The 22,671-nt window shown below is 39.0% G+C and overlaps 4 protein-coding genes across 11 annotated transcripts in view; 1 reads left to right on the forward strand and 3 right to left on the reverse strand.

Moving 5' to 3' along the window:
• On the reverse strand, window positions 1-9,304 carry ube4a (ubiquitination factor E4A). Of its 2 annotated transcripts, XM_079481434.1 has the most exons (21): window positions 9,157-9,304; window positions 8,723-8,788; window positions 8,407-8,571; window positions 8,129-8,305; window positions 6,701-6,813; window positions 6,431-6,583; window positions 6,144-6,303; window positions 5,855-6,057; window positions 5,228-5,419; window positions 4,799-5,132; window positions 4,587-4,713; window positions 4,152-4,456; window positions 3,941-4,073; window positions 3,669-3,859; window positions 3,482-3,582; window positions 3,244-3,357; window positions 2,899-3,073; window positions 2,569-2,749; window positions 2,343-2,490; window positions 2,072-2,229; window positions 1-1,639 (listed from the first exon to the last, which is right to left on the reverse strand). In XM_079481434.1, exons 3-21 carry the CDS (start codon window positions 8,528-8,530, stop codon window positions 1,504-1,506), a joined length of 3,225 nt encoding a protein of 1,074 aa, XP_079337560.1. In that variant the 5' UTR covers window positions 8,531-8,571; window positions 8,723-8,788; window positions 9,157-9,304; the 3' UTR covers window positions 1-1,503. The 2 variants fall into 2 exon arrangements, with proteins under 2 accessions (XP_079337560.1, XP_079337559.1); XM_079481433.1 differs by lacking the exon at window positions 8,723-8,788 and having other exon boundaries at window positions 9,157-9,300.
• phykpl (5-phosphohydroxy-L-lysine phospho-lyase) lies at window positions 9,250-14,163 on the forward strand. Of its 3 annotated transcripts, XM_079481441.1 has the most exons (13): window positions 9,250-9,352; window positions 9,481-9,587; window positions 9,665-9,783; window positions 10,063-10,222; window positions 10,349-10,423; window positions 10,532-10,619; window positions 10,702-10,818; window positions 10,913-10,995; window positions 11,141-11,366; window positions 11,471-11,625; window positions 11,697-11,786; window positions 11,859-11,989; window positions 12,121-12,967. In XM_079481441.1, the coding sequence occupies exons 1-13, from the start codon at window positions 9,344-9,346 to the stop codon at window positions 12,135-12,137; spliced, it is 1,377 nt and encodes a 458-aa protein (XP_079337567.1). In that variant the 5' UTR covers window positions 9,250-9,343; the 3' UTR covers window positions 12,138-12,967. The 3 variants fall into 3 exon arrangements, with proteins under 3 accessions (XP_079337567.1, XP_079337569.1, XP_079337568.1); XM_079481443.1 differs by lacking the exons at window positions 9,250-9,352; window positions 12,121-12,967 and adding an exon at window positions 14,022-14,163 and having other exon boundaries at window positions 9,434-9,587; XM_079481442.1 differs by lacking the exon at window positions 9,250-9,352 and having other exon boundaries at window positions 9,434-9,587; window positions 12,188-12,967.
• On the reverse strand, window positions 12,137-17,576 carry nherf4a (NHERF family PDZ scaffold protein 4a). 4 transcript variants are annotated; one of them, XM_079481440.1, is made up of 11 exons: window positions 17,508-17,574; window positions 16,766-16,793; window positions 16,542-16,606; window positions 16,221-16,426; window positions 15,573-15,777; window positions 15,238-15,374; window positions 14,948-15,152; window positions 14,573-14,769; window positions 14,025-14,219; window positions 13,501-13,725; window positions 12,137-13,075 (listed from the first exon to the last, which is right to left on the reverse strand). In XM_079481440.1, the coding sequence occupies exons 1-11, from the start codon at window positions 17,521-17,523 to the stop codon at window positions 13,043-13,045; spliced, it is 1,512 nt and encodes a 503-aa protein (XP_079337566.1). In that variant the 5' UTR covers window positions 17,524-17,574; the 3' UTR covers window positions 12,137-13,042. The 4 variants fall into 4 exon arrangements, with proteins under 4 accessions (XP_079337566.1, XP_079337565.1, XP_079337563.1 ...); XM_079481439.1 differs by having other exon boundaries at window positions 12,240-13,075; window positions 15,238-15,377; window positions 17,508-17,575; XM_079481437.1 differs by lacking the exon at window positions 12,137-13,075 and having other exon boundaries at window positions 13,301-13,725; window positions 15,238-15,377; window positions 17,508-17,576.
• The window catches only part of nlrx1 (NLR family member X1), a gene marked incomplete at its 5' end in the record, with an annotated part of 16,860 nt that continues 11,696 nt past the window's right edge, over window positions 17,508-22,671 (reverse strand). For both annotated transcript variants that reach the window (XM_079481436.1, XM_079481435.1), the window contains 4 exons: window positions 17,508-19,041; window positions 19,139-19,390; window positions 19,739-19,825; window positions 20,912-22,335. In XM_079481436.1, coding sequence (XP_079337562.1) covers window positions 18,687-19,041; window positions 19,139-19,390; window positions 19,739-19,825; window positions 20,912-22,335 — 2,118 coding nt within the window. In that variant the 3' untranslated portion in view covers window positions 17,508-18,686. The remainder of the gene's footprint in view (window positions 19,042-19,138; window positions 19,391-19,738; window positions 19,826-20,911; window positions 22,336-22,671) is intronic.

Genomic DNA, 22,671 nt, shown 5'->3' on the forward strand with positions numbered 1-22,671 from the left:
TAGATTCTTCATCTTTATTCAATGTGGTGCAATAAACAAGCCAGATAGCACAATCGATAAGTGATTTAAAAAATGGCCCAAAATAATTAAGCATCAGCATAATGAAAGCATGCTATTAGTTTTAGTAACCAACCTTTAGGAATGACCAATTATAAGCAGGATTATCTAGTTAGTTCAACACCACTGTAGAAAATAATGTATTTTTAAAGGGCCGTGTACATTGTACAGCTACTATTGTAAATAACCTTAATTAATTTCACAAAAATCTTTTTTACAGTTTGATTGAATCAGTGTATAAAAGAGCAATTACAGTGTGCTTGTGCGCAATCCAACAGGCCAAAACCTTTCAACAGACCCTGAAGCAGGTTTTTTGGGGGTCAGATCTATTGATTTGGTGAGGTCTCCAGAAAAATGAAAGAACAAAGGATTTTAAGACTTAAAACCAACTAACACTCAATGAAATAAACAACTGGATGAACATTTTAATTCAGACAGGCTCGGCTTTTTGATGGCTCAATGTTATGAGACCTTCACAGCTAAAGGAAGAACAGTGGACTCTGTTTTATCAGTGTCATCTCTTAAGACATCTAATTCAGTAGCAAGGTCCAACCTCCCAGAGCAGTTTCGCAACTGTAAAATAAAGAGACATGATGTCATTCTGCATGAGAGGATGCCACCAACACTGTGAGCTATGACTCAGTATTCAAATGCATCAATATTTGGGACAGACCAAATGGCTTCTTGTAAAAGGTATAATTCCCAACCTTTCAACAAGAACTAAATATTCTTAATGAGTCTTATAAAAGTGCATATTATAGCAAATGTTTCTGAAATTCCAAACATAAAACCTTTCTAAGGAACAAATGGTAAAAGCATTTGAAACAAATGGTAGTTACCAACCAGCCCAAAAACAACTTTGGATGAAGGCAGCATTGTAGAGCATCTTAAAAATCACAAAACAGCCTTGAAACTTAAACATACTGAAATACAGAGCTGATGAGTAACTTTTTATCAAAGATTTTTTTTAAATCAAAATTGCCATAACCTGTTGTCTTAACTGTTTAAAGATCATGCATTTGATATTATGTATAAGCGATGCATATACAATATTTCACACATATTGGTTGAGTTAGAGGTAAGGCAAATAAAAAAAAAACATTAGTCTATAAACTCACATAATATTTATATAAAGTTTCATTTCCCACAGTGAACCACTTGGCAAGGTGAAATGTAACAGAAAAACAGATTCCAGTAGTTAGTGCAGTGATCTGAGTTTTGTCTGCGTGAACCTGAACGTCAGAAGATTCTCCAAATAGTTTGATAGAGCAGAATTTGGAGACTTGCATTTTACTTTTGCCGAGCACAAAAACACCATGAATGTAGATGTGTTCCTTTACTACATGTGCTTAAAATGCTTTTTCCAAAGCAGTATGAGAGAGGTCAGAAACATCTGAATGGCTTAGTCATACAGCATGCCTGGGCTGGGGGAGGGAATCATGTGGTTTAGCCACTGGGTCCCATTTGCTGGTTTATTTGCTTATGTTCAGCAAGCCACTTCATGATCTGCTGCTTGAGCGCTTCATTAGGTCTGATCTGATCCATGGTGAGTGGACTGCGGTTGAACGGGTCTGTCTGGTCACTTAACCAAGAAAAATGAGAACAGCATTGGTTAAACATGTCGAACGTTCAAAAGTTTAAAGGCATTATGTATGTTGTATAATGACACAGTAAAATGAACAAAGAATAGTTCACCAAAACTGAAAGTTCTGTCAATACTTTGAATAATGTTCATAATGATTTTTTCCATACAATAATACTTTACAGTGACCATGTTTTAAGCTCCAGCAATGACAGATAAACACAATAAAAGGATTTCATGAGTCATGCAATATTATCAATAAATAATGACTTCTATTTTCGTCTGATCCTCAAATGGTTTTGGACCTCAACACATATGGTCATTTTGAAACAGCTCTGTTCAAAATGTCTCATTTTGTCCCAAAAACACCATAGTTTTTGAACAGCATGAAGATGAATAAACCATCAATTTATTTTCAAGCTAAACCATCACCTAAGTAAGTGACGTGCTATTGTTGAGCGATCCACTGTAACATTTGAAGAAGGCAACAGCACCGGATCAAGCATAATCGTAGACATGATCGGATCCAGAAATTCATCGGGAGCGTCAGAGTAAGTCTCTTCCTCCTGCTGATGTCTGTCAGCCATAGACTGAAGGACACAAACGCATACAATGAACAAGATTAACATCAACATCCCAACACCCATGATTTCCTAGGAAAAGTGTGCATCTAGGATAAAATATACAGAGCGATTAGATTAACCTTAATTTGATCTGCGAGGAGACTGAAAGACACAATCATATCGCCAGGCATGTTGATTTTCTTGAGAACACGGACAGTTTGGCAGAACAGAGTGGGGGAATATGACCTTCCATCTTTCGGGACAGTGGCGCAGAAATTTTCTTCATCCCTGTGGTCAAGAAAAGTTGACTTACTATGCTTCCTAAGACTGCAAATACATTCAGATTGAAGATGAAAGAAAACTTACCCCAGGTTTAGGTAAATGGTACAGATGTCAGACACCAACTGCTGGGGTTTAAAGTCAAATTCACTAAAGTCTTTCACCTTCAGAGCACCCATCTTGGGGCCTACCAGGTGCTGCAAAAAGTAGTTGAGCATGGAAATGATCCTCTCAGCAAGAAAAGGGTGAACGAAAATACCCTTTATCTCTGGAGGGAACACAAATACAAGATAAATCAATCTCATTTTATAGTTAATTATTGTTGTTATATGTCTGGCTCAGTCAAGTGGTATATGACCAGAATATTTTTTTATGTGGTAATACTTTAGTGTATTTGCTATATTGCGCGTCTCTTACCAGATGTGAGGAAAGCCAAGGTGCCAATGGTCTCATTTGACATGATGTTGTGGAAGCGACCCAGCTGTCCAAACATCTGCAGACTAGATTCTTTTTCTCTGCGGGCATCAGGGGCCAGACTGTCCCACTCCCCCCGATCCCTCTCCAGCTGGAGGATTTTGATCTTACTTAAGTACTAGAAGAAACAGATGCACATACGCTACGTCAACTAATTATTATACCAACTGCATGGGCGTTAATGTGTTAATTAATGTGTAACATTAGACAACCAAGCTGAATGGAATAAACAAAAGTCTGTATTTGTATATGGAACGCCTGTGAACATATTTTATTGCACAGTAGTACCTGTATAGCCTCATCAAGTAAAAAGATGGCATCGTTCATGAGCAGGTTCAGAAACCGTAAGAAAAGTGGTGGAATCATGGCCTCAAGGTTTTCAGATGCATAAACTGCCAAACGCTGTCAACAAACAAAACATTTCATTTACCATTTACAGTAAAAAGGACTCTGGTTTGGTGAAGCGAGATGATATATAAATATTTTACTTCAAGAGCATATATAACAATATCCGTCAGGATCTCACCTTAATGCTCTCCCTGTAATTTTCTTCTCCCCACATGTACTTCAAAATGGCATACATTGGCCTCCTATAATTAAACTTCTGCTCAAACTGATGAGGATCGCCTGTGGGATACGCCGCAAATAAAATCTTAAACAGACTGTTAGATTCAAACAAAAAAAAAGATCACAAAAGGACTTCACACACTGACCAGTGAACTCTATGTCCACAAAAACAGCAATGAGGGCTTCGGCAAGCTGAGGAGCGTGTCGATATGAGCTGAACACCCTTTGGCGCTGGAACATGATAGGCTGGGCAGTGCCAGGTGACGCAGGCTCCATATGGGGCATCACAGCCTCGAGAACCTCTGCCAGCTTTGCCCGTAAATGAGGATTCTTCATTCTGTGGGAAAAATAATAACGAGTAAACAACGGGCCACATGGCACGGGGGAAAATGAGCAAAGACATCACAGCAGCTCACACCTCTCGACATTGCCCATGAACACAGTGATGAAGGTCAGGATATGTTCTAAGCTCTCTGCCGATGACTCCAACACCTCGTCGGCAAAACGCCGGAGGAATATGAAAAAATCTCCTAGGTTTTCTGCAAAAAACTCTGTGAAGATAAAAAAAAGTTTAATCAAAGACTGGTGCACTCCTTCTATTTGAGTTTCAAGCAATCTTGAGAGGATACCTGGCACACAGCACAGCAAACTGTTTTCCAGTGGAGGCAAAGGAAATGAGAGCAGTGTGTGCTCTGGACTCTGGTTGCCCAAGCTGAGCTGGACCAGCAGGGTGGAGCAGGAGGCTTGGAGGTTGAGGCAGTGTAGCAGCATGGTTGGCTGTGTTGTTGCAGCCTTGGTGGAGAGATAGACAGTCATAAGGCGTTCAAACTGTTCCCGCAGTTCTGCAGACGGGCCTCCGCTGAGATGAGTGTCTCGCCACGTCCCCTGCAGCCGATGGAGAGACTGATTCATCTTCACCATGTGATCATGAAGTCTGATAAAAAATGTCATCAAAGAATTTAATAGCAGTCACCACCTCGATATTGTGGTCATTATCGAGAGCTATTACTGGTGTATAGCGGCAAATATGAATCATGACGCTATGAGGTCAACAACAACATTACCTATGGAAGCCCAAGTGCATGGTAATCTGTGTAAGGATGAGGTTCGCTGTGAGAAGACTGTATGACTGTGCAAATTCAATTGTTTGTTGAGGGGGCACAGGTATCAGACAGGTTTCCTTGTCCAAACCTACAGAGATAAGAGTTTAGAGACGTTTAGATCACTAAGCATATGAATAAAAGAGTGATGCTGCATGTTCACACAACTGAGTCACCTCTAACATGCACGTTTCTGTTGCGCCGCTCTTCCTCACTCAGCTCCTTCAGCATGCAGTATGTGGGGTTAAAGGTCAAGAGTTTCGGGGAGTTAGGTCTACAAAAAGGCTGGCATAGCTTGAGCAGCGCAGCTCCCAGATTTAGGAAAACTGCATCAGAGGCATACATTTGGAAGAAAATCTCAGGCATCTGATTGGCCCAGATTTTGGCCCGCCCCATGTTGGCCTGCAGGCAACCACCCAACCACGAGAGCAGCAGGTGACGTGTCTCGCCGGACTGCTGAAGCAAGTTTTTCAGGATCTGATACAGTTTATCATGAAACTGGCTCATAAACTATAGCATGAGAGAAGAATTAAAGACAATAACTAAGACGTTGAAAACGTGAGATGTATAGAAGATTACAGTACATTTAGTGGATATGTGCTCACCTGGTGTATATTTGACTCTTGAACCTTAATTTCTTGTGGGCTCAAGCGAGAAGGATTGAGGAAAAAAACATGGTTCTCAACCACACCAGGGGTTTTCAGTAAGCAGGAAATATTTAAGATGGTGCCCAAAAGGGTTTTCTGATACTGAAGTCCATTATTAGGATCTTTAGGCTGAATGTACTCCATTAACACCTAGGATCACGTATAACAGTGTTGAATATATATTGAATTAAAGCAATAGTTCACCAAAAAGGAAAATTCTGCCATCATTTGCACAACCTTAAGGTATTCCAAACCTGTACACATTTCTTTGTTGTGTATAATACAAAAGAAGATATTTTGAAGAATGTGGGAAACTAAGCAGTTCTGGGGCACTATTGACTATCTTAGTAGATTTTCTCAACTATAATAGTCAATAGAGCCCCAGAATAGTTTGGTTACACACATTATTCCAATTATACTTTTTATGGTCAGCAGAACTACAAAATGTACATAGGCTTGGAAAAACCTTAGGGTGAACAGCATTTTCATTTTTGGTGTGACTATTCCATTAATGACATTTACAGTATTAGATTGGATTATTAGATTTACATTGGAATTACTGGACAGAAGTGCGACGATCCTAACCTTAGCAATGTCTTTTTGCCGACTGAAGTACAGGAGAATTTCCAGGTAGGAAAACAGCAGCAGCTGACAGAGGTCTAAGTCTTTGACTCGCCCTTGAAAAATATCAAACACTGGCACCATCACCTCCCCAAAGGTCCGCACCTCCTGGTCAGTCAACAGACTTGCAATGACCTCCTCTAAGAACTCCACAACTTCCTCAAGCTCTGCAGTGACACACAACACACACATTTTAATTCACCTCAAAAAATCTCCTCATATGTCCTCAAATGTGGTTTTCAAGCAAACCTACGAGCTCCTCGGACGGCTTCCAGCAACAGATCTAGAAGCTGCTCGTACACGTTCTGACTGATATAGATCTCCGGCGTCAGCAGCACTGTCCGCGCATTGGACACCGTCAAGTTTTTACAGTGCATAGCGTAAGACAACATATTTTCTGGGACTTTAGTGATCTGTAAGGTTTTGAACAACACCATTAATGCAATAGCAGCACTGCTGATACAAACATACAAGCTATCATTCCATAAGAAAGCATTGAAATTGCAGGATGATGGTCTACAGCATGAAAACACAGAATACCTCCTCTTTAACTCTCAGGTAGCAGGCGTAAAGGTACGGTATGGCACGTTTCTCCCCAGCATCACGATCTGCCGAGTGGTTTACCACACTGCACGATGTCATGTAAATTAGATGGTTTCCAGGTTCCTGCATAAGCAGCCTGGTGAACAGCGCCTGCAGGGGATCGGTTAAAGAATATTATTCATATTCAAATTTATAATGTTGACCTTTGTACAACTTCTCATAATAAACCACAGGAAACAATTACTGTATGTACTGATGATGTCATACCTGCTCGATGGTGTCCATGTTAAGCCAGTCCTGACCATCAAGATCAGCGGCCATTTCCTCAAGGTACACACAGCGTGGTGGAATACCATTGCCTCCTCTTAAACTGGGGTCACCTGGAAGTATTCAAACAACCCTGATCACTACACTAAATAATTTAGCTTGTTGAAAAATATATAATAACATGATAGTGACTATAATCTCAGTGGTTGCGATTATCATGAAGATATATACAGTAAAAATAACCATATATAGACTACTGCGCAGTTACAATTTGATTGGTGATTGACGGTAGCTCAGACTACACATTGCCATCAGCCACTGTAGCCATGAGATGGGGTTTTCAGTGGACAGCAGATTAATGTAAAGGATAAAGACATTAAAATGCAAGCAGCACAAATTAAATATAACGGCAAACTGGAGTGGATGAGGTCATCCGAAACATTGCCGGGAAGCCATGTGTCATTGTGATATGATCACTGACACTGAGCTCATCGAGAACGTAAGACATTGTTTATACTAAATGACAAATTTTATGTACATTTCCCCTGAACTACCGATAAGTAAATTACAGAAATATGTTACATTAGTTCAGAAATATAATCTCTGTTCTTCCAGTGATACTTGGTGTGTCACGACCTGAGAGTAGGCCAATGCATTAATATGGTTGTAACAGGTAAAAGACAATGTTAAATGCAAATAAATCAAAATATGTTAAGTCAATGAGTGCAAAATAAGCAGACATCAACTTTTTAGAGGAAGGTGAAAATTATTTATTGTTTCATTGTTTCATTGTTTCAATCGAAGGCCGTGCAATATTTTAGTTGACATTCAACTGAAACTTGGAAAAGTTAGCCAAATTAGGTAGATGACAGGACAGGTTGTGTGAGATTCACTCAACCTCAAAAACTATAAGCAAAAGAAATGCAGGAAAGAGATACATTGGGAAAATATGACTCATGCAATATTATGTGCTGTTTGATGCAATGAAATCTCATTTGTGTTTAGGCATTTAAATGTTTTTTCTGGTAGATCACACTTTTTTGTCATAGATTTTGTGGTATACAATAATAAATTTCCATGTCTGACATGTTGTTCTAATTTCCTGCAACAGACTGTTTTTTCTGGGTGTTGGTTTGAGACTCGCTTTTGAATAAAAACTATTTCTACTAAAGTTACACCTGATGAAAACCACAACTTTGTTGTATTGTTTTTTTTATGTTATTGAAAATAAAAGTTGATTTAAAGAGACAGTTTACCCAAAAACCTTTTTCATCATTTACTCACCCTCATGTCACACTTGTGCCCATTGACTTCCATTGTATGAACACAAAACCACTGAGACATTTAACAAAATATCAGATTTTGAGTTATATGCCGGTTTTAAACGACATGAAGATGAATAAATGATGACAGTTGTTTAGCACTTACTGTTGTCCAGTGTGATAAGGAAGACCCTTTGGAGCATGTGGTTGACATTGAGCTGCTCACAGAGCTCCTGACGTGAGCGAAAAGATCGGCTGATCTCTGCCACAGAGTCATCGTTGTCATCAATGCTGTCAGAGACTGAATGATCTGACTCGGTCTGGCTCTCCCCTGAATCTACAGCTGCATGGGGACACATTATTTTGTAGCGCAATGAAAGAAATGTATTACTGCAAATGTAACCGTAAGGACTGTACAGAGCTGTTTTTTTACCCCGTACTTACATTGCTCTGCTTGACTCCGTTGATTTTGGCCAGATGCAAACTGCTTTGCATCAGCTAGGGAACTGAAGAGCGCGGCAAATGGGTTTTGTGAGATGTTCTGATTGTTATTTCCCTGGTCTGTCATTTCCCTGGAGCACGTCCTCCATCAACAGGTGTTTTCAAAGACTGCGGAGAAAAAAAGTGTGTGAATTTGCTCCATGATGTAATTCAAATCCTGCTGTGATCCATCTAGGTAAATTTGACATTTTTTCTGTTCTGATCATCATGGGCTTTGCTTCACACCATAAACAGACACTCTAAAAACAATATGACTCACTATCAAGATCCCATTACTCATCTGACGAGTCACCTCGACACGAATCAATTCATTCTTGGTGAGTCACTGGAAGATGATTCAAGCAAAAGGCAAATTTATTACAGCTTCCCCAAGGTAACTTACCCTCACAAGAACCAACATAATTTCAAGAAAGAATGCTAACCTGCTAAAAATACGCGTTGAATCAAATAGTATAGACAATCAATCCTCTTAAAAAACGAGTCATGTATGCAAACACAATTAAGTGTTTAAATAAATCAGCTGTCAAGCAATATGACAAATCTTCTTCCTGGTTGTCAAGTATGTCAAGCTAGCTGCATAACTAGCAACACGCTTAGCAACTTAACGAGCTGTACATGTTGGTCCAAGACAAGAGCGCACTAGATTAACATCAAATTGCATTGAAAATGTATCCAGATCGCTCAATCTCATACCTGGGTTCGTGTCGAAATATGTTATAATGAAATATCTGCTAAATCGGTCCAATCCAGAAGATCACAAAAATACACAGAGCTGCGCGTGTGTGTGACGTCATCGACAGAGGACGAGGGGCTGTCTGCCCTTACAGGAGATTGCCTGGGCAAACCAATCTGTGTATGATAAGAATATATCGCGAGATATATGTACGAGGTAAGTCTTAAAATCGATCTCGCGATAGTTTGCTTTCGCACGCAGAACGAAATGCGCAGCGCGCATGTGCAGCACGGTGTGTTTTTTTTAAACGCCTCTCAAAGTCTCATGATGTGTCATATTTCCAGCACAAAAAACGACACGGTGTTCTAGAAAGAAGGGACTTGCTCGCTGGCATGGCTCTGGAAGTTTTCCACAAGGATGAAACTCTGGAAATGCGCATGAAGTTGGTCGGGTGAGCGAAACACTAGCAAGCCCGGTATTGTTTTATTAAATGACAATTCGGTCAGTATCACGTTCTTGTCATTTCAGGAAGTCCTGCAGACTGTTTTTCTCGCACGACCCCGTGAAAATAATACGAGCACGGGGTCAGTATTTATATGACGAGAAGGGCATGCAGTACTTGGATTGCATTAGTAACGTTCAACATGGTAAGACAATCAAAAATCGTCATGCATACTTTACTGTTTACAGTTTTGAACATACTCGCCCCCCTCTATAATACTTCACACACAGACTTAGTTTAAATCTGCACTTCTGCCAACACATCGTAGGTAATGGAGGTGGTGTACAAAGCGAACCCATTAACCTTATAGAAATGTAATGAACAGCGACAAACATGTCTCATTTGGCTTTCCAGAGCACTTACAATAAGAGTTCATTATAAATCAAACATTCATGATGACGTGGTTCATGTATTGTGTTTGCAGTCGGTCACTGTCATCCGAGCATCACCAAGGCTGCTGCTGCCCAAATGGATCTTCTTAATGCAAACACTAGATTCCTCCATGATAATATAGTGCAATATGCAAAACGGCTGGCAGCCACTCTTCCAAAAAAGCTGTGTGTCTTCTATTTTGTTAACTCGGGGTAAGCATCTCTGTATTTGCTGACTGCGGACCATGTAATACTTGGTCTAATCTCATGTTGTGAAGAGATTGAATTGCATTAAAAGGAAAAATAATTCTGAATATGCATTTTTGTCCCCATACAAAGTTCAGAAGCTAATGATCTTGCATTGCGTCTGGCCCGTCAGTATACCCAACATCAGGATGTCATAGTGCTGGATCAGTAAGAATCAAATATTTAAGTATACATGAATAATGTTAACCTAACTAAATTAAATATGATTAAAAAAAAACATGTGAAAAAAAGCGATTTATTTTTACCTGACTCAAGTGCATATCATGGACATCTCACCTCGCTCATTGACATCAGCCCATACAAGTTCCGTAAATTGGAGGGCCAAAAAGACTGGGTTCATGTGGTGTGTACATACTGCAAATTTACATTTCTATTGGAATAAATGTTTTTTTTCTAAACATCAAACTTGTTTTGCTTATTTACAGGCGCCACTACCTGACATTTACCACGGTATCTACCGGGAGGATCATCCTAACCCGGGACAGGCTTACTCAGACGCATTGAAAAGCATTATTGAAGAGGTGCATAAGAAAGGCCGCAAGGTATGTATGTTAGAAAAACTCTCATTGGAAAGTTATCTATGTTCATTTTCAAAAAATATATGGATTTGTTTCTTAATTTTTGTATTGTCCACAGGTTTCAGCTTTTTTTGCCGAGTCTTTACCAAGTGTTGGTGGCCAGATCATTTTTCCGTCTGGTTATTGTAAAAAAATAGCAGAGTAAGTCTCCTTGTATATATACATGCGTAAATATATAAATGAAAATTAGTAAATTAGAAATCGGCCATCCTCTGTTGTTTTTCTATATATCTCAGAAAAATTATTTAGGAGAATGAGGCTCCTTGCAACGTCATGTTTCCCACAGATATGTTCATGAGGCGGGGGCAGTTTATGTAGCAGATGAGGTTCAGACAGGCTTTGGTCGTGTAGGGAGTCATTTCTGGGGTTTTCAGCTTCAAGGTGAAGACTTTTGCCCAGACATTGTGACTATGGGCAAACCAATGGGCAATGGTCACCCGCTTGCATGTGTGGTCACTACAGAGGAGATAGCTGGTGCCTTTACAGCCAATGGCGTTGAGTACTTCAACACAGTAAGAACAACCATGCTGCTTGAACGTTATTTATTTTATTTGCTTTTTGTATCACTGTAAAGTGCGATAGCTTATATTTTTCATACCTGTTCGCTTTTGTGCAGTTTGGTGGCAACCCAGTGTCCTGTGCTATTGGTTTGGCAGTTTTAGATGTAATAGAAAATGAGGACCTGAGAGGAAATGCTCTGCGTGTTGGAGGTCACCTGAGACATCTGCTTAGTCAACTTCAGACTAAACATTTGATCATCGGAGATGTGCGGTTAGTAAGCAATTATGAAATATGCAATATTTTTAAGAACATTTTATTATGCCAAATTCTCCTTTTTGCAGTGGTGTAGGACTGTTTATTGGCATGGAGCTGGTTAAAGACAGAGTTTCCAGACAACCAGCAACAGAAGAAGCAGCACAGCTTGTTAGAAGGTAAGAACATTTAGAACTGTGAGTTTCTCTTGTTTAAAGCCGTTAAAACCTTGCTTATTTTGACTTTCTCAGGCTGAAAGAAGAGCGTATAGTTATGAGTACTGATGGACCATGGGAAAGTGTCATCAAATTCAAACCTCCCATGTGCTTCAGTATGGAGGATGCAGACAGAGTCGCTATGTGTATTGACCAAATTCTTACAGGTTGGTAGAATTGTTAAGTTAACTGGTAATAGTACAGTTATTCGACATCTCATAACTTATTTATTCTGACATTGGGATTTTGCATTCGGTTCAGTTACTATAATATTTATACATTTTCTTTGATCTTACAGAACTGGAGAATGTTTAACATTTGAATCCCAGGACAAATTTTAATGCAGTGCATATTTTACATTTCAGATACAAGATCTAACTTTGCATTAACTGAAATAAATAATATTTCATGTGGTTTGGATTTGTGAACATAAACCTTTATATTTCACAGAATTTCTGTCAATTGCTGGACTCATATACATTTTATATGACAAATAGTAAACTAATAATTGAATGTACTTTCGTATTATACAGTGATGTACAAAGATATGTAGCACTTTTTGTACACTTTCGTTTAACATTTATATGCTTTTGGCAGACAGACACGTTTGTTCAAAGCGTTTTTTTACAGTGCCGTCATGGTATACATTTTTATCAGTACTGTATATGTGTTCAGTGGGACTCTAACCCTGCTGCTGTTAACACGATGCTCCACCAATCAAGCTACTTGAACTGTTCATTGTGATTTTTTTTCACCCTGGACAACACATATCATATGGGTCAGTTTATTTATGTAGATGATTATATTATCTGAAATCTAAATAAATAAACATCCCATTTATGTATGGTTTGTTATGATAGGACAATATTTGGCCGAGATACAACTATTTGTAAAAGCTAGAATCTGAGGGTGCAAAAAAAACTACATAATGAGAAAATCTGCATGCTATTTATGGTTGGTTTTGTGGTCCAGGGTCACATATAGACTCCATAGTCTTTGTATGATATGGTAGTATTAAATAACAATAGGTAGTTACAAAGCATACATTTTAAAATGTGTGTAGATGTTTCGTTCATTTATTTACATAATGTTTTGTGTAATATCTGTGGTCACTAACTGAGAATAAAAAGGCAAATTTTCTGGTGTATGTAGCAGAATTACTTCAGAGCCATTGCGTTGTTCTTAAACTGCATTTGTTCTCCATGTCAGATTGGATTTAATCATAAGAAATTGTCTTGTGAAAAATCCAGAGCCTGGGGAAAAAGTTAAAAGTTTTCCAAATGTTTAAAGGGACACTCCGACCCATTAAATATCTATCATGAATTACTCACACTCAAGTAGTTCAAATTTTTATACATATCTTTGTTCTGTTGAATAAAACGAAAGATATTTAGAAGAATCTTTGCAACTGACATCTGTTTGTTTTCGTAAATTATTAAAAATATCTTCTTTTGTGTTCAACAGAACAGAAATTAGACTACTATAATATTTACTACTATGGTAGTCAATTGTGCCCCAGAAATCTCAGTTGCTAACATTCTTCCAAATATCTTTTTTCCTGTTGGAACAACTCAGGATGAGTAAAAAATGACAGTTTTTGGGGGCTGGACTACGCCTTTAAAAGTGTTACTGAATTGACAAAATGCATATACTGTATGTGTGTGTGAACATGTCTCACCTCTATATTTTGAGGAATGAGTCCAGAACTTGTGGTCTGTCTGATGTTCCTCAGTCTTTGAAGCTGTTGACCCTCCACAACTAAAAGTTTGAGAGTAGTTCCTCCCTCTTTTATCAGCCTCACCACTTCATCAAAATATTCTTCCTCCACATTCTGTCCATTAACCTCCACAACCACATCTCCCTCACACAGTCCAGCTCTCTCTCCAGTGCTACCATTTGCCACCTATAGGCAGCAAGTAGAATTTGTGCATACATCATTTAGTCAAACCCAGAATTTCTGCAAAGCGATAGTGCATCATTTCTGTACTATTAACATAACCCATGCAAAATGCAAATATAGAATAGTGTTTCCCACACATTAGTTCATCCTGCTCAAACTTGCGCTATTGCATGAGACAATGTATAATTACTGTTAATATTTAAGTATAATCTGGCTAAATAGTTTTTAAATCTGTCCCTGGACATTAAAATGCAATGAGAGACAACATTTTAATTCATTCTTATCAAATTAAACAACAGTACCTGACTGATAAAAGCCCCAGGCTTATACTGAATGCAGCCCAAGTTGAAGCCAAATCCTGTGCTCTCCTTATGGAGCACACAAAGTCGAGGACAATGTGGGTTAGCACGTGCCTCTTCATTGTGCAGAGGAGGTTGGGAGAACCGTTCTCTTTTTGGAATGTGGTCTTCATAAAACAGCAGTGGAGAAATGCCAAGCTGAGTATTAAATAACAGACACCCTCTCAATGATAAATCCAAGTGCATACTGCAACAGAATAATAATTTCTCTATTATGTAGGTCAGAGCAGTCACACCCGTTCCCTGGGGTCTATGCCTTTTCTACACAGATTAATTTCATCATAAGAACACCTGCTTCAGTATGTAATATAAGCATTAGGAATGTGAGCTTTAGCCTCTTGGTTAGCCCTTTGGTTCATATGTCTTCAAAAAAAGTTGATTCAGCAGCTGTCCGGGAGCAGAATGTTATTGCTCCACTTCAACATTCCCTCACGGATCTGTGTGACTGTTAGCATGGGCATTTGCATGTGAAATAATGTGCATACAAGCACCTGTGTGAAGTAGTTCCTGCCAGGAACGGAGATGGTGGTAAAAGTGACCTGCTGGCCGCTTTGCCGTATTTTGCTGACGATGTCCTCATGCTCTGCATCCTCCACCTGCTCCCCGTTAACAGCGAGGAGAAGCTCTCCATCCTCCATTCCTGCTGTCTCAGCTGGACTGCCAGGGTCGATTTCACGTAGCATGTGAGCTGTAGTGCACATCACAAATTTTGTCCAGTTGAATAATAAATATTAAAATAGTAGTTGGCTTGAGCTGTACTGTTCTTTTGGGACATGCTTGTGGGTTAACTGGTCTGTCTTAGACCATTTTCCAGCAAAGTTTAGCACAGGTCAATTTACTACTAAAGAAAAATATATATTTCTCACCAATACATCCAGATCGTAACTTCTCTTGCCTTAACAGAAACCCATAGCCCTGGGGCACCTGAGCCAGATGCAGTGTTTTGGGCATATAAGGAAGATTATGTGTTTTGGCAAAAGCGGGAATTATGGGTAATCTCCTTCGAACGTAGCTCTCTTCACTGGTGCTATCAATTGCCAAGACAGTCACATGGTCTTCACATTTCTTCACCTGATACATATGGAACAATTAAAACAGAGGACTTAAATCGTTATGGGGTTTTTATATATCAAACAGGCGCAACAGTCCAACCAACCCTTTTTGACAAAGCTCCATGAGTGAGTGAAGAGACCATAGCTCCATTGATCCAGATCAGCCTGTCTCCATTCTTGATTCCTGCTCTCTCCGCCGGTCCTTGATTTACTGGACTAAGACGATAGCAGCCTCGCTCACCTGCTCTCAAAAGGTAAACAAAATTAACCTGAACTCTCATAAATGATTCATGCATATACATCATGCTGAAACGTTCCCACATGATTTGCATCAAGTACTTGATCACATTATTACAGAACATTTTTCTATTTTAAGCCATTTCCAGTGATAATATAAAATGTATTTTAATTGTTTACCAACAACGATTTGAAGCAGTACCTTCAACGGGGATGATGTTGAGGCCCAAACCACAGCCAGGTTCTTTAGTGATGTGACATAACCGTGGGCGAGAACAGCCCTCTCCAGAGTGAGCCCGGGCGATCGACAAGAGATCTCTTCCCTCTGATACAGCTATCCCATAATCCTGAGCACTCAGCACTAACAGATACAGCTGAAGGCCAGATGCCTGGATCTTCAGTACTACCTGTAAACAAAACGAAAGTTACAGTTAAAATACTTACAATGCCGAATGTACACAAAGTTGTTAGAGACGCACCGACATGAATGGCAATAATCGGTATCAGCCGATATTTTAAAAATAGCCGATGATTAGGGCCAACATATCTTGTCGATCAGAAGAGGACAGGAAAATGCAATGAATTTGTGCTCTGTATATAGAAAATGTTTAGAAACATCACCAGTTCAATATTAATAGTCATTTTATAATTGAGTAACATTCAGAAAGTTAAGAAATATTATTTTAATCTTTACAATTGTTATCATCATTATCGGCAGATATCACAATATCGGTTATCAGTATCGGTGGAGAGATGTAGTATCGGTGTATTGTATGTTTATGTAATATGATTTATTTGCCATTGTCAGTGTATTCAATTCACCGAATGCAGAGATGCAATGTGCTCTTACAGTCCAGTGGTCCTTGTCATCCACAAAGTTCTCATTGACCTCCAAAACACGGTCCCCCTCTCTCACCCCGCCACGCTCAGCGCAGCTCCAAGGCTCCACCTGCCGCACCACATGTCCCCCGCAGCCAGCGTCCTTACTCAGATAGAAACCAAAACACTGACCTTGCTCCCGTTTGAGAGCACACAGCCGTGGACGCACATCAGGCTCTGGGGACATTTCATTTTGTGCTTTGAGTCTCTAACATTCTTTATCAACAATCAATGGTATTTCTTATCAGGTGGTTGATTGGCTGAAACGGATTGATTGTAGCTGTTAGGTTACCTGTGTCATCTGAGATCACTAATGCTGGGTTGTCAATCCCTTCTTTTGGGTTGAAGGTGAACTTCCTGTGATAGACATTTGAACTTTGCGCTATGTATGTTTTATGTAAACAAACTGAAAATTGACTGTAAAACTGAATTTATTTCTTATGCAGGTCTGCACATGCAAATTCACGTGCGACATCATAGGGAAATTTAAAGGTTATGTTTATCAAAGTTACTTACTTTGGTAGATCTGTGTCATCTTCCACTTCTATAACAGCAAAATAACAAACAAGTTTTAAATGCATGTATATAACAAAACTGTTAACATTATAGATGTGGATTCTTCATTGTAGGTTAACAATAACCGTGGCCCACTGGTGTGTGACCAACCCAAGTATCCGTGACTGCAAAACACACATTGCTCGACTTCAAACTGATGGACAGTTGTTTGCCTTCCTTAAATGTTTTTGATCATATTGCATTTGAATTGTTCTTTAGAATATATGATAAGATCAGAGTTCAAGTGTAAAATCCTCAGCGTATTTACTTTCAATGTGCTAAAATACAGTAGATGACTAATTTGTCATGATATTCAGTGAAACAATGCATCTTCCTTCTGTATTTTGTAAAATGTTACGAAAGTAAAAATTGGACATCACATTAGATTAGATTAGATTCAACTTTATTGTCATTACACATATACAAGTACAGTGTAACGAAATGTAGTTTAGGTCCAACCAGAAGTGCAGTTAGCAAGTGCAGGATATACAGTTAGAATAAATACAGAATACAATATGAGAGAATCACATCCCATAATGATTCACAACATTAAATAAACATACATTTTATATTCCTACAGCAAACAGATACAAATCCAGAGTACACCAAACAAACACTGGTCTTCTCTGACCTTGTACATTATAGACTGAGCCATCAAAGCAATAGAAAACAATGGTTTATACTGTAAATGGTGGTAATTTACCTGTGGTGAATCTCATGATCTTGCTAACCACTGTTGCTGAGTCCAGGGGTTTAGCAAGGGTGCAAGGTACACATTTAAATGAAGCATTAAAATGGATTTGTCACTATGACTCCTCCTTGTTCCACCACAATAATACACTGGAGATTAATATTTAATCTGAGGTTTATGAGACAACACCTCTGCCAGAGTCTGCCATCATCAGATCTGAAGAAACATTACATAACCACTGTAAATCAACTCTAATTAATGTAAGAATGGCTACAAAATGTATTTCGCTTAAGTAGAAATATCATCAACCTAAATTATGAATTATAATATAACATTATGAAAACCCTCAAATCGGATAAAAGCATTTATTTTATTTTACTTAGCTGTGATTGTACAAATAATTTCGGTCACAATAAGCAAGTTCACAAAAAACATTTGTTTTATGTTAAAATTTAATAAAAAATTCAGTCATCATTTACTCAACCATTCACTTCTATATGGACACAAAAACAATGCAATTGAATGAGTGCGCCACTTTTCAGTTAACAACATTCTTCAAATTATTTTCTTTAGTGTTCTGCAGAAGAAAGTCATACAGGTTTGAAATGACAAGAGGGTTGAGTAAATTATGACAGAATTTTCATTTTTGGGTGAACTATCACTTTAAGGCATAAAGATGCATTGTATGTTAATATTTCACAAGCATATTGGGAGCATTTAAGTCATAATTAATCATTGTCTTGGGGTAACAATACAATTGGACATACTGTTCTGGGGAAATAACTGAGAGAAGGGTGAGACATTTTCATTTACATGATATTAAAGCACCTTAAATTATTTTTAAACACATATGCATAATAAATGGTTTGCATGGCAACATTTGTCATAGTGCAGTTTTCAAGTAGTAATCCAAACGTTTTAAAGTTTAATATACAAATATTGCTCTTTTCCTTAAACAGTGAAATAAAATTCAAACATCACAATGTTTCCTAAATATGACCCGATGCAAAAGTATACATATAAACTATAAATCACAATGCATAACAGATTTACACTTGCAAACTCTAAAATTAACTATTATCAAATGGCAGAAATTGAGGCACCTTTTAATTAAGGAATCTTATTCCTAAATTGACCCTTAAAAGACAGAAGATCTCTTGAGAAATGAGACCCATTTCCATTTATTCCAAATCAGTTCATCCCAGACCCTGTTCCCGTATCACTGCTTTTCTCCAGCACACGCAGGGTTTGTCTTACAACGCTCTCCACTCGACGGAAGTGCAGCTTCTTCCAGAAACTCGGGTGCTGCTTTCGACCCCATTCCAGATCTTTTAGGAACACTAAAAGCTGCTCACGTACACGCCCCCTCTCCCAGGAAAGGGAATTTTTCCCAATAATGCTCAGAATGGGGTGCCAATCCTCCGATATGTCCGAGCCCTCCGTCACAGAGGCCAGAACCTTCACCCGCCTCCCCTTTTTCACCTGAGGACCACCGCGCACGTAGAGTGACTGCTTACCCACATCGGTAAGCTGGTTTAGGTACAGACTGTGAAGAGTTATAAGCATTTATCAATTCAGATTGACATGAAAGAAACTTAATAACTGGACTTTGGTTGTCAAGATACCACACCATAAAAACTCACTGTACTGTGTGGATGCTGGGATGTTCTCGACAGGCATCGACCAGTGTGAGGGCAGCACTATCTCCTATGTTGTTGTAGGCCACATTAAGTTCCTGTAGCATATCGTGGTGGCCAAGTCTGTCAGCCAGTAGATGTGCTGATGAGTCTCCGAGGCTTGTGTGCATCAGGGATAGTCGTTGAAGAGAATGGTTACCAGAAAGAGCCTCAAGTAGATGACTGACGCCTGCATCCGTCAAGTCGTTATCACACAACCTGTTATGAGAGCAACAGGAAGTTCATACATAGGAAACATTCATGCCACATTGATTGAGAATTTTCTTATTTCCAGTTCATTTCTGCAAAGCATTTATTTTATTTAACTTGTACTTACCTCCTTAATGGGATAGTTCAACCAAACTAAATTTATTTTATCTGCAGAACACGAAAGATATTTGGAAGTATGTTGGGACGCAATCAATATTGGTCGACTTCCCTTTTATGGACAAAACCACTTTGACATTTCTCAAACTCTTCTTTTGTGTTCCACAGAAGAATTATTTTTTGCAAACTACCCCTTTTACTATAAATGAACATACATTGTGCATTTAAAAGTAGTCTTACTTTAATGATTTAATTGTACAGTTGGGCTCTAATAGCAGATCTCGCAGAAGAATGCAGGACTCGGGATCCAGGCTGTTAAACTGGAGACTGAACACACACACAAAAACACAGGCACACACACGAACAGAAACATTGATCAAAAATACACTCGTGCTGTTAGTTTCTTGATTTCATGAGAAGAAATCAATAACTTATAAGGTTAATGTTCCTAAAAATGAAGTACTAATTTTATTCTCCAGGCAAAACAACTTTATACAATCAAGATCTAACTTAAATACTTTTTGTTAGAGGTCCTAAGAACATTAATTTCAACCAGTTTATCTTTTTTTCAAGGGGCCATGAATAGGGCTTGTGGCCCAATTCATGTAAAGACACTACTAAAACCAAAACAAAATACAATTCAACAATATCAACCACATTTAGATATGTTTTGAATGTACATGATATTTGATTCATTTTGTACATGGCTTACGGTGTTAAAGGGCCGGTTCACCCAAATATACATTTACCAAATCCGTGTAAATTTGTTTTTTTTTATGAAAACGGAGAGAGAAATTTGGAAGAATGGTTGTAACCAAACCGTTCTTGGCCACCACTGACTACCATAGTAGGAAAGATGACAATGGTAGGCCAAAAGTGCCCCAGAACTGTTTCCTACATTTTTCTTCCTGCAATCGTTCAAATATCTTCTTTTGTGTCTCACAGATTAATAACAAAGAAAATAAATAAATAAACTATGGCAGTCAATGGTGTCAAAGAACTGTTTGGTTACAAGCATTCTTCCAAATATCTTTATCTTTGTTCATCAGAACAAAGAAATGTATACAGAATTGGAAATGTATACAATTCATTTTGCAAGATATCCAAAAGCATTTCCTATTTGAGTTTTGTAACACTACACAAATGTTATAACAAAATACAACCAACAGAACATATACAATTGAAATGCAATCTTAAACGAATATCTTCAAGTATTTCACAGTATATGACAGATAATAAATACTAAAGAGAAAGTGCTTCTGGACCAGTGTTGTTCACATCTTGCAAAATGGTATACATTCAAAACTTTAACTTCATCAAACATTTATCTGGGTATTTCAAGTTTTCAATTTTATGCAAAACCCCTTAAGCGCCAAACGCATGCAAAACATTTGTAATTTTCTCATCTCTCACTTGAGGTTGGCAGTGTGATGGAAGGCTGGCCAGAGCATCTGCAGTAGGTCTGGAGAGATGTGACAGGAGGAGAGGTTGAGCTCATCCAGAAGGAAACTCGAGCGAGTGCAACCCAGCACTGTGCTGAGAACAAAGCACTTGAGAGGGGTCATGCGCACAGTAGACAAGTTGATGGTCTTGATAGACTGCAGCACTTCGGCTGTAAGTCGATGGTTCTGGAACTCATAAAGTAAAACCAGGAGGTCCATTAGTTCCTCAGGAGGCTGCTTCTTACCACTCTCCTTGATCAGGTGTTTCCTCAGCGACCGGGTGATCTGTGCGACTGTTTGACTCTTGATGTCACATCCGAGTTGCCCCAACAGTCTCCTGTTGCCATAATGAAGAAGTCCGCCCATGAAAATAGGGTAGAGCTCAAATGCCCTAGTGTCACTTTCTACTTGCGGCTGGGGACCGTGAACTCCCAGCAGACTTTGTTCCACTTGGTCCAGGACATCTTCATTGAAGCTGTCCTCAGAACGAAACATTTCCGCCGCCATCGTGTGGGCAATGCGGCCCTTGCTCTGGCTGTTGACTCGTTCGAAGAGTTTTGGGAACAGCTTCAGCAAGTTAAAAATGGCAAAGATTCGGAAAGGTATGATTTTGGAAAGAATGCTCAGCAAGCTTGTTATGTCCTCACCGGCCTGCCCGAAGACTTCTGATAACTGACCGGTCAACTTCTCCAGGACAGTTTTGTTCTCACCGAGAACAACATAAAGAGCAGCGAAATATTCCTGCATGGCAGGGACAGCAAACACATAGCGTCTATCAGCAGACTCGGGATCTAAGCCGTTCTCCTTACTTGGCACCAGGAAGAAGTCGAGAACGTCTGTGCGAAACACTGCCAGTTCACGGAGCTCCTCATCCGTCTTGGTCTTACCACCAACCCACTGCTCCAATTCTTCAGCAGAGAATGATGTCCGCTTGTTTGTGATCCCATCAAACGCCAGCTTCCCAACAGTACGAACCACGTAGAGCATGAGTGAGTTCTGCTGATCCTGCGAGGACACATTTCCGTCTGTAGCTATCACCTCTCCCCCAAAGTTGAGTCTCATGAAGCTTGTGTAGATGCTAGTGAGGGTTCGAATTGGTGCCTTCGCATCCGTAAAATGCAACAGATGAAGCGTGGCGCATGTAAGCCAGCAGTAAGATGGTAAGAAGCATGCTGTGGCTAACTGACTCTCTCGCTGTAGGTTTAAGTAAAGCATCTCTATGAGCGACTGGGCCGTCCTTCCTATGTTCTCTCCGTTATTTACCATGAGCCTGCTGGTAAAGTAGGCTCTCTGGCGATCGGGATCATTGAAACCACAAATCTGTATGAAGCGGTTCACATATTTTTTTGGTACTCTGTCCACTGCAGACAATCTGGTTGTGACTAAAATGCTGGCCTGTGAAACAAATGAAAATACTTTAGCGACACGAAGTTATAATACATGAAAGCGTAGTTGTTTAATTGGTAGTGTATCTTATGTCAGATAGATCGATTTTAATATACATTCATGTAATGTAAAAAATCTGTTTATTTTCCTAGTACGAAATTATCCCAAAATATTTGTTATATTATTTAAGAAAAGGATTTATATCACTAAAACAACTGGTATTCAGCCGTCCGAATTTGTAAAGTTGCTCAGTTGACTCTGTATTTAAGCATGAAAATATATCAGATTTATTCTAAATTATTCTATAAATCCAAATAAAGGAAAGCATTATTTAGATATAATAAT

Source organism: Barbatula barbatula (assembly GCF_947034865.1).
Source record: "Barbatula barbatula genome assembly, chromosome: 19".
In the NCBI taxonomy this organism is placed as follows: domain Eukaryota; kingdom Metazoa; phylum Chordata; class Actinopteri; order Cypriniformes; family Nemacheilidae; genus Barbatula; species Barbatula barbatula.